Consider the following 11,917-nt stretch of genomic DNA (forward strand, 5'->3'; position numbering starts at 1 on the left):
GTGGGGTTAACATGATATGGCGGCACAGTATCACTGCTCTGAAAAGAAGAAAATACATACAAATGAAGTAAAAATTCAACATATCACTAGGGCTGCGAGCAGCAGTGAGCGTGCCGTGCCCTTGCACCCCACACATGTCCGGGTGCGGCGCCGTTAAAGGGTGTGCTATTTCGGTGTCCAGTACTGAGAGAAACTTCCTGTCACCAGTAGGTATAGATATATAGATGTGTTCAGGACGCGACCTTCATCAAGCGTGAGCAATTTGGGGTAAATTGGATAATGTATGTAGGAGATATGAGGGCTTCCTGTAAGCAGTAGGTGGCGCTATAAGTATGACTCAATGCTGACGCACAGATGTGTTCAGGATGCGACCTTCATCAACCCTGAGCAATTTGGAGTAAATCAGATAACGTAGGTAGGAGTTATGAGGACTTCCTGTTTCACCAGTAGGTGGCGCTGTAGGTATGACGCAATACTGACTTACAGATGTGTTCAAGATGCGACCTTCATCAAGCATGAGCAATTTGGAGTAAATCGGATAACGTATGTAGGAGTTATGAGTACTTCCTGTTTCACCAGTAGGTGGCGCTGTAAGTGTGAATCAATACCGATGCATAGATGTGTTCAGAATGCGACCTTCATGAAACGTCAGCAATTTGGTGTAAATCGGATAATGTACAGTATGTAGGAGTTTTGAGGACTTCCTGTTTCACCAATAGGTGGCGCTATAAGTATGATGCAATACTGACACATAGATGTGTTCAGGACAGAACCTTCATGAAGCGTGAGATATATCGGACAAATTGGATAAATTATGGAGGAGTTATGAGGACTTCCTGTTTTATGGCGAAATGTCGAAATTTGGCAGGGCGCCACGGCAAGGGTGTTTGTTGAAAACTCAATTTTTTGGATAACTTTTGATCACAAAGATCTTAAGATGAAGCTGAATGAATATGAAGTTGATCGGATGACATCTGATGAAAATGATGGAACTGTCCATTGGCTCTTCTTGATGGGTAATACAGCACATACATAGGGTAATTCATTGTAATGCATATAATGTGTGATGTAAAAAGAAATCTGAGTCTCCACCAAAATTCCTAAAAGTACAGTGGATACCTACAAAGATACCTTACCATGAACGCCCAGGTTGTCAGTATCTGACCGGTCCATTGGCTCCACCACCTGGTCACCAACAGCAACACCGTCAGAGGTCTCCCTAGCAGCTGTGGGAGGGTGGGTAGCCTGGTATTCACACTTAAACTGTACAGAGTCAGGGCTGTCACGGTGATCACCACGACTGAAAAAACATATACAAACATAATAAATATAAACTATTACATTGCATTACTTTACATTAGATGTGCTAGTACATACTGTACCCCTTATGTTTGAAAGAAGAGACTGAGCTGTGTCGCCAGGGACCGTCTTGTCCATCTGTATATTGCTTTGATGTGATGCCTTTCTGTGTACAGGTCAGATAAAAACCACGTCAATCCGAAGCAAGTCTCAGAGCCATTCCTGCTAGTTTACAGTGTTAACTAGCAGGAACTGTAAACTGTATTACAGTGGTTACACTAGCTAACTAGCTAGCACTGACAGGTCCAGATAACTTACATTTCTGCACTTTTGTTTCTTCTTCATCGTTTGGGTTAGTTGGTGCGGTCCTTTCCTCCCAGGCTCGGGGCCGAGGGGCTATCCTTTTACCACCCGAGCCTGGGTGAGGGGCTATCCTTTTACCACCCGAGCCTGGGTGAGGGGGTCAACCGGAACCGGACTATATATCCGGGCACACCTCCAGGAGCCACTTCACTGTTTCATCATCCACGACTGTCAGGCCACGCATTCCGTTGCATGTCTGATATATCAGACAGTCCTGGATGACGTGGTCTGCGGTTTGTCCACACTTGCACGCCGCACAGGATGCCAAGCCCCAGCTATGCATTCATGAGCGGAAGCATCCGATGCCGGTCCGGAGACGGTTAAGCCTCACCCACGCCGGTCTGGTTAAGTCCATCCTGGTAGGGGAAGGACAGGCTGACTGGATGAATTCGGTAGCAGATGACAGTAGCACCCTCTTCAGGCAGGTGCCAACGATTCACCAAAGTGTCTCCTCTTAGTATTCCATACTCTTTGCCTCCACTGGGAGGAAGGGCGCTTTAGTGCTTAGGGGTATGTTCAAGACGAGCCGACAGAACGTCTAGCAATGTTACCAAATCAATCTCCTTAGCCAGCTAGCACATTGATGATTGATGATGATAGCAGTGGATAGCAGCAGCAGATTATTTTTTAAATAAAGGCATGCAGAAATATAATTTACATTTCAGTCATTATGGGGATCGGCAGGCCTTATACAGTACATTAACTATCCTCATTTCAGAATCCACTGACTGAACACACAGAAATCACCCGCATCTTTGGTTTTGTTAAGTTTTGTTATTTTTTACTCCGGAGCACTTTGAGATTTGTGCATCACAAATAAAATGTAGCCTATTATTATTATTATTATTATTATTATCATCATCATCATAATCATTACTGTTAGCATTATTAATATTATTGTTGTTGTTGTTATCATTATGTCGATATGGTGGATGGGGTCCTGCAGTGTGCCGACTGTAAGTAAGTCGCATACATGAAGGTACAATGTTGGCGCCATACAACCGCAAGTTCTGTCTATTCGTCCAATAGGGGGTGGTGCTGTTCCCGGAATGAAGGCATAGACTGCGGTGCAAATCCACAGTAGAGGTCCGTGCGAAGACATTATGCTACAGTAAATAAATGTAGGCAGTTTCCGCTCCTCAGTCCAAGTTTATCAAAACATGTATTTGCCAAATAATTTATTTCAGGTTAACATTTTGATTAGTTGGACAATCACTACTTCCTCATGAGGAAGTTGCTAACTCCTAATCAAAATGTTACTGTTGATTGTTGTCTACCCAGTCGAAGATCTGGACCATGTCCTCCAGGAGGAGCCTCTCCAGCTGGCTGCTCAGTTCCTCAAGGCCCAGGGGCCTCTTAGACAGCTCCACCTCCAGACTGGAGCACACAGTGACACAGTGAACTGGAGCTTCTGAGGGGAAGAAAGCGAGGGAGGGAAGAGGGAGGTATGGTATATAATGGTACCAGGTATCTGGTATATAAGTAGTAGATAGGGGAGGTGAGGAGAGTATGGATTGCTGTTGAGCCATTGGCGTTGTGTCTCCTGGTGTGTTACTGTGACCCCTCCAGTCAGCGGTGTGATGTGTGTGTGGCATGCTTGTATAAAGAGTGTGTGTGCACCTGTCTGACCTGCTCTGAGGTAAAGGTCTGGAGATCCTCTTCCTCAGGCAGGATGTCTCTCCAGCTAAGATTCCCTCCATAGCATGATACCTTCCTTTACAGGAGACCGAAAGGCAGCGGTCACAACACTGACACTGATAGCTCCAAGTTCATCACACATGCACACACACAGACGTATCCATCCCTTCACACCTGTTGTCAAAATCAAAGAAGAGGTAGTTTGTTTACATCTTACATCAGTGTTGAATAGTAGATGATGGGTGTTGTCCAACAGTAACAGTAATATTGTTGTTGTTGGTGTGTTTACCTAAAGTGCCCTCTCATAGAAAAGCCAGGTACACAGGGCAGAGCCGTTCAGCCAGCCAGATGTGGGGAATCTATATGGCCATGTCATCTGTCAGGGTGTCCGCAACCCTGGGGAACACACACACACACACACACACACACACACACACACACACACACACACACACACACACACACACACACACACACAGTCAGACTGTTAGCACGACTAAGAGAGAGAGAGAACACAAATTTATCCTGTCACCGTCAATTGAGAATCTCCATCGAGGCGATTTGTAGTCTAGGCCAGGGACTAGGCTTCATCTGTGTCTGGGAAACTGTTACTATCCTATTCTACAAGGTGAGGGAGTCACACATTGTCATAGGAAATGCATGAAAGTCCAGAATCTGAATGAAGCAGAAAAGTGAGTTACCTGGGTTGCAGGGCACATAGTGTGAGAACATAATTGAATTGTATGGGCGTTCATTTGACACAGACAGTCAAAGATGACATTACCCAAACATCTAATCAACTTTCTGGCCCCACCCGGCCGTCAAAGCCGTTTCGCCCAAACTCCCCTGAAGATTCACAGGCTAAAGAGGCTCTGCACCCCCCCCCTCCTCCCTTCCCTCCCCATGGACTCCTGTTGTTGACTTTTGGTCTTGAGGCTGATCGAGGGCGTCTCCATAGCAACCTGCTGTGTTATCGCTAAGACATTCTGCGGTTTGAGCCAACGAGATTACGTCTCCAAGCCAGAGGCTGCGTCAGGCATACACACACACACACATGGACTGAATTCACGGACTCAGAAACACACACACACAAACACGCACATCACACGAACACCACCCCCTCCCCCGCCCTCCCGCACTCCATCCCCCCGCCTTTCGCACCCCCCCCCCTCCCCTCTCATTACAGTACAGTGCTGTCAGGATATTGGCCGCGCCTGCTTGTATGGCTGCTTGTCGAGGCTGGCTACCTGTATGGTAATTTCCCTCCCCCCTCCCCTCCCCTGGTATTGTATGTCGTAATTGCCTTGTATTTTGTATGTCGTATTGCATTTTGTATGTCGCTCTTTCTTCCTTTTTATGTGTTATTTGTATTGTGAAGCACTTTGTGCATTCGTGTTGTGAAAGGCGCTATATAAATAAAGTTTACTTACTTACTTACTAGTTACTTACATTCAGAACACTGATACTGACCATCATTTAATATTAGGCTACCTAACTAAATGTAAACTACTAACTAATATTGGCATGGCAGCAAGCTACCAGATATATGAATAGCCTACATATGAATACTTGATGCATTTATTTTAAATTAACTATGATTTTTGGTATGCTATGCAGTAGAGTTCGACCGATTATACAAGTCAGTATTGGGGTATAAGAGGAGGAGGAAGACGAGGAGACAATGACAAATACATAAGGGTGTGCAGACCATAATTTAAACCTTTAATTATGACAATGCCTGAGTATGCATTAGGATCCCTCTGAGCTTGAACTCTTGTTGCGCTACCTGCCATGTGAGAAGCCATAGATGGTATCATACTGACAAGCAATCGAAGGGTTGCATGTAAATGTCACATGTGTATGTGGAGGTTTCATCAGTTTTCACAAAATGTTTGTTAAAGGCACCACAAGGGGTAAAAAAACAACAACTAAGGTACACACTCAACAACTCTCACTTTCAGTAACAGACTCACCACCATGCACTGCAGAACAGAACGCTTGAGGAAGTCCTTCCTCCCAACAGCCATTAGACTATTCAACTCTACACAATCTGGGCGTGGCCACAGGGACTGCACTTATTAATAACGCACCATTATGACACTATGGCTTTTAACTGGAGATCACTTGGGGTACAACACATCCATTGTTTTTAACAACGTACATGTCTGATGTTTTTGGTCTGTCCTTATCTTGTATGTTTCTATATGTGTATTGTTGTCTTGTGTTGTTTTTATGGCTGTTTTATGAGCTACGTGGCATTTTAATTTCCTTCGGGATAAATAAAGTGAATCAAATCAAAAATCAAATCAAACAAGTGGAGAACAAAAGACAATGCCTGAGTGGGCATTAGCATGTTTATTCTGCATCACCCGAGGCTTGAACTCACAACCAGACACCAAGGGAAGGACAAGTTCATGTTTGCTTTCTGCTCACTTGGGCCTACGGGTTGGTGGTGGCTGCAAAGTGATAGCAAGTATGGCTGATTTGTAAAGATTTTTTTAAGTTTTAAACTTTAGAGTTGCTGTAACACCACCATCAGGACTATTGGCTCCCAATGCCAGTTGAGGACTTCTGGCATAGGGCTGGACGTATGTGCAGATTCGGGTGATTTTCCATGCATGGGGTGCAAGCTTCATTCATGCATTTCATGCATCAAGTCAGACTTCCTAGGAAGAAGAAGAAGAATATTGGCAAATACAAGAGGACTCCGGCAGCTGAGACTGCCTGTCCCCTAAATATTGAGCTCAGATATTTCATGACATGACATTTGGAACACATACATGACAAAAATAAGATGTGATATTGTATATGCCCTTACGATGTATATTGAGTCCATATTTAACCAGATATGGTGCATATCACTTGCTGGCCACTGTCACAGACATCATGAACTCCCAGCCAGCAAGCTGGTGCTCTGGGAGCCAACACACGGGCACCGATTAAGAGGACGTCCCGCACCAACATACGTGGATGTACTGAGGAGGGATGCAGGAGTGGAGAGTTCTGCGGAACTGGCTGGATGTATGGAAGACCGAGATGATCGGAGATGTCTTAGGACGACCTAATGATGTGCATATCAACAAAACTCTGAATATGCATCAGAAATCTTGAAATAGGCTACAACTATTAAGATAAATGTCTAAATACAAGAAAATTGTACTTGATTAAGATGTTTTGCAGTGTTCTGTATGCTTAATTTTGTATGGGCACTCTTCATTATTACATTATAATAAGCTACACCCTACCATACAGTAGAACATACTATAAGCCTACCATACAGTAGAAAATCTTTTGAGAAGGTGATATCTTTCAACATTTTTTAAGCAAAACTAAGTGACAGGCCATACATAGAGAAGGACAAATCTCATAATGTGAAAAGATTTAGATGTTCACCGTTGGTTCTTGTTGTAAGATGTTTGCTCTTTTGAAAGCAAAAGTATGTTTTTGATTGTCACTGTTTCATAATCATAGATGGGAAAACCTGTGAAATCTCTGCAGTGCATGCCTGTGCATATTATAAGAGGCCAGGCAGTCCTCAGATGCCGGTCCCTCTTGTATTTCCTAATATTCTGAATCTGAATCTTCCTAGGAAGTCTGACTTCCCATGCATGAAAAATCAAATCCATAATTGCATTTAACATAGGAAGTTAGTGTACTACTATTCACCAGAACTCATAAGTGTATCTCCTTTCTAAACAAGTGGCTAAGAGTATTATCTAATGATTAAGGTAAAGTGCAAAAGTAAATAACTAAAATAACAATAGGTGCTTAAGAAGGACAATCCTGGTAGTACTTCTTGAAGAGGTGAGTTTTGAGCCTATGGCAAAATATGAGCAGTCCTGATGTCGGTGGGAAGTTCACTGTGTGGTCAGGACAGACAAGAACTGTGAGTATGTCACAACCTCAAACCTTGTTCCACCTCCTAACTGTAGCAGTCAACAGGAAAACATGCCTGCACCAGTTTGTATATGTGTACACCTAGACCCTCATATATTTGTAATTTGTCTCCTCTTTCTTCCTCTTCCTCGCCTGGCCACAACCCAGTGCTACGCAGCAGCTATTATGTCTTTATTATTTAACCTTTATTTAACCAGAGAAGCCCTGTTGAGATTGAAATCTATTTTTCAAAGGAGGCCTGCCCAAGACAGCCGCAGTAAGTAAATATGTTTAAACTCATCCACTCTCACTATGGTGATTCATAGTTCTGTTTCTTGTATAGATCAATAGCTTGATAACAACAGCATCATGAATCGGTGTGATGCTTAAAATCTCCTAACCAGATTGCATGTCGTCGCAACAGTATTTCCAAAACCACAAATGTGCAGACATTTGGCAAGAGTATCACACATCAGATGACCACAACAACCATCAGACTTTTCATCATCTGGTTCAAAGCATTTCCACTTCTCAAATGCCTGCAGAAGAGCTGCTCTGTCAACACACAAATGCTCTGTTTGAAAATATTTTACATTTTAAGGATAGATCCTACAGCTTCAACATGAGTGTATCAAAAACTGATGACCAACAATAGAAAATAGTTGACAGGAGCATAGTGACAGCACACAAAGAGGAGGCCTGGGGTCCCAACATGAGTCAAACCCCAACTTGAACACAGACCTCTGGGTACAAGCAGTCGCAGTGCCCAGGCAAGTACCAAGAAATAATGTCCTTTAATGATTTATATAGGCAGGTCTGATGATGGTTGTCTATATTATTTCAGTAAAGAGCATGAGTCTACAAATAATATCCTGACAATCTCATTGTTACGGAACCCAGAGAATGGTGACCTTCCTCAGTCTGACTACATTGTGCCAAGTGGAAAGTTTGGTGGAGGTGGGATTATGGTGTTGGGTTGTTTTTCAGGAGCTGGGCTTGGCCCCTTAGTTCCAGTGAAAGGAACTCTGAATGCTTCAGCATACCAAGTGATTCTGGACAATACCATGCTCTCAACTTTGTGGGAACAGTTTGGGTATGGCCCCTTCCTGTTCCAACATGACTGTGCACCAGTGCACAAAGCAAGGTCCATAAAGACAAAGGCGAGTTTGATGTGGAAGACCTTGACTGGCCTGCACAGACCTCAACCCGATAGAAAAATCCCCGTAAACACACTCCTAAACCTTGTGGAAAGCCTTCCCAGAAGAGTTGAAGCTGTTATAGCTGCAAAGGATGGGCCGGCGTCTTATTAAATCCTATGGATTAAGAATGGGATGTCACTTATAAACTCATATGCGTGTGAGAGGGGTGCAGGCTAGCAGGGAAAAGGAACAAGCGGTACTGTTCTGTGCAAGAATATGAGGAAATATTTTGTGTAGCTCTGGTGTGCAAGAGATTTCTTAACATTATCTTTTGAAAGCTTTGGTTCTGCTTTTACATACAAAGCAGATTTTAAAACGAACCAATCTCAGATTACAGAGAGATTTAAAGGAGTAGTAAAGAGAAAATGCATGTTAGCCCTGTTTTAAGGTTACTTATGATCATATACATTGGTTCAGATCAAAACGTTGACAAAACTAGCACTTTTGAGAAAGTCTGATAATTGCTCTACCGCCATTTTGGTCATACAAATGTTACCTTAAACAGGGCTAAACATGCATTTTCTCATTACTACTCCTTTAATTTACTATCTTCTCAATATACTTCATACATATTCAGCATGCATGTCAAATTCTCAAAGCAGGACTCAAAGCAGTCCCAGAGTTTGTTCCTAATTCACCTACGTCTTGATAATAATAAAATAATAATAAACACCATCGGAGATTACACTTTATTGGTTGCAGGACACCACCCCCTCCTCTGCACCAATACGGCACCACCAGTTGCAGTTGCATTGCTCTTGGCTTTGTTTAGATCTCTGCTTAACCAGAATAACCGCACCGGATCAGATGTAGTAAGTGTCTGAAACATTTGGGCTGAATTTGCCAATGCCCTCTGCTCTTTAGCAACGTGCTGCTGGTCAGCTGTTGGTGAGGAAGCATATATAAACATGTCAACTGATCTCTCATCCAGGTTAGGATCTCATCCATCATGTCAACTCTCTGTGTGTTTGCCATCCTCTCTGCTCTGCTCTGCTCCGCTCAGAGCGTCTCCATCCAGGTAGAGCTTCATCTGCTGTATATCTCCATCAGCTTCATCAAACTTTTATGTAACTTTTATGATTTAGTACATCTTACTTTAAATACTGTACATACAGCATTATACTTTAAATGTGTACTAGACTATATCATAGTTCAATTCTAATGATTTGATTAAATATTGAACTCTACTTGAGCGAAACTGAACTGTGTGTGATCTCTCCTTCAGGCTTCACTTGAACGGAGTTCAGGGGAGATCGGTAAATCCACTGTTCTCTTTCTACTGCATGTTTGGTAGCTGACAGCCGGTTTTCTATCCATTCATCACGACTCATCTGTGTTGTCACCTCTGTCCCTGTCTCTGTCCAGACAATAGCATAGACGCGGATGAGTTTTCAGTCTCAACCCTGCTGGAGAGAGCCAATAGATATGCTGGTGAGGTTAACAGCTGTACATCCTACACCCCCGCACTGCTATAACGTGAGACTGTAAAGGCCAAATACCAACACTCCTCTTCTCTCCTCCCTTCTCTCCCCTCCTCTCCTCCAGGCCAGGGGCCGGGAGAGCCTTTGGTCATGTTTGGAGACATTGCAGTGATGACGGGCCTGCAGAACGCTGACCCCTGCACAGCTCGTGGCTGCAAGTGGCGCAAGTCCGCCAGTGGCAATGTCTTCGTGCCCTATGTCATCTCCAATGTGTACTGTGAGTCTGGGAACTCTCTGGAACCTGCTAGACCAGGACTGGGAGTCTAGAACCTTTTAGTCTAGGACTGGGAGTCTAGAAGCTGATGGTGTTACAATGGGTAGATTGCTTCAGAACTTAGACAAACTAGACAGAATTTACTTTGAATCTTTGCACTGGTTATGAGATTGATAGTGTACAGTTGCTGCCTGGCTAGCTATTTGTAAAGCATGAGATTCTTAATATCAGGGTCCTAGGTTCGAGCCCCATGCTGAGCATAGCTAAGCATTCCATTGTACAGTCACCATATAATGTATACAGTAAACAGCATACTGTATATGCAAGATGTTATTTACATTTTATTTAGTAGCCTCCCCGGTAGAGCTGGTGTGAGACTGATAATATCTCGGCGGTGTCTCTTCGGTGTGCAGCTGCCCGGGAGAGGTCTATCATCGTGGACGCTTTGAACTCCTTCGCTGCCACCACCTGCATCCGCTTCATACCCAGACAGAGGCAGAGGGACTTCGTGGACATCCAGTCTCTCTCAGGGTGAACACATCTGTAGTTTACACACATCCGCCAAATAGCATATTTTTTCCACTACTTCATCACATACAGTATCTATATCTTATCTGAGTTTGTAAATCTCCTTTCTCTCCATCCTTGGCTTTTAGATGTTTCTCGTTTGTGGGTCGTCGTGGGAATGGTCAGACTCTGTCCCTGCAGAGAAGGGGGTGTGTCTTCGAGGGAACTATCCAGCACGAGCTGCTACACGCTCTGGGCTTCAACCATGAGCAGACACGCTCTGACCGTGACCAGAACGTCCGCATCCTCCTCCAGAACGTTATTCGTGGTGGGAGATTTTGTTTGTTCCCTTATTTATTAATAAATTAATTAATGTATTTATTTATTTAACCTACAGTATTCAACCAGCAAAATTAGCATCTAAACAATAGGCAATGTATGTGGGCACTCCATCACAGAAAGATGGTTACTGATTTTTATTTTTTTTACGTCATATATTCTCTCCCAGGAACAGAGAATAACTTCAGGAAGATCAACACCATCAATCTGGGAACTCCCTATGACTACAACTCTGTCATGCACTACTCTAGGTCAGCCTCAAGGCCTTCAGCACAACAACAAAAACATAAAACACAAACAACACAGCCCAAACGAAGGAGATTTTTGGCAGTCTGTCATAGTTCTAAGGGGATTCATATATATCATTTTATATCAACCTCCCTGTTCCTGATGAGTTCTGTCCTGTTTGTTTGTTGGTGTGTGTGTGTGTGTCTTGTGTGGACGTTGCAGGTTTGCGTTCTCCAGAAACAGACAGCCCACAATTGTGCCCATCCCAGACAGCAACGTGGCCATTGGCAGAGCCACTCGGATGAGCCCTGTAGACATACTCCGCGTCAACCGGCTCTACACCTGCAGTAAGAAACACACAGCTGAGTCCAGCCTCCGCTAACACTCTTATTCCTCCACTTACACTCTTATCACTCCGCTAACACTCTTTCACTCCACTAACACATCTTTGATGAAAATTGAAAGATTAATTTGTGTCTATTCTGATTAATAACAACCCTCTCTTTCTTTCTGCCCTGTCGGTTTCTCTCTCTCTCTCTCTGTCTCTCAGATCGGACCATGTACGAACAATAAGGGATTGCATCCTCTAAAGATTTGATCAACTTCATAAATGTTATCAATTGCTTTTTGCCTCAAATCTCAATCTTAAGAAATTGCTGTATAATATGATATGGACCATATAGGCTATCATTCTTTTCTGAAATCTCTCAATCACAATAAACATTTTGATTTGTTGAGCATAGCCAACTGTATAGTTTCATTTCTTTTCCATG

The 11,917-nt window shown here is 43.4% G+C and overlaps 1 protein-coding gene across 1 annotated transcript; it reads left to right on the forward strand.

Annotated features, from left to right (window-relative positions):
- Positions 1-9,324: 9,324 nt before the first annotated feature.
- On the forward strand, positions 9,325-11,820 carry LOC311308532 (hatching enzyme 1.2-like; the record flags this gene model as incomplete). The annotated part of the gene is made up of 9 exons (XM_084437494.1): positions 9,325-9,393; positions 9,601-9,631; positions 9,741-9,806; positions 9,921-10,073; positions 10,484-10,601; positions 10,727-10,905; positions 11,086-11,167; positions 11,367-11,491; positions 11,695-11,820. The coding sequence occupies 9 exons, from the start codon at positions 9,325-9,327 to the stop codon at positions 11,715-11,717; spliced, it is 846 nt and encodes a 281-aa protein (XP_084293620.1). The 3' UTR covers positions 11,718-11,820.
- Between the last annotated feature and the right edge of the window lie 97 nt (positions 11,821-11,917).

Source organism: Borostomias antarcticus, assembly GCF_949987555.1.
Source record: "Borostomias antarcticus genome assembly, chromosome: 4".
NCBI classification, from domain to species: domain Eukaryota; kingdom Metazoa; phylum Chordata; class Actinopteri; order Stomiiformes; family Stomiidae; genus Borostomias; species Borostomias antarcticus.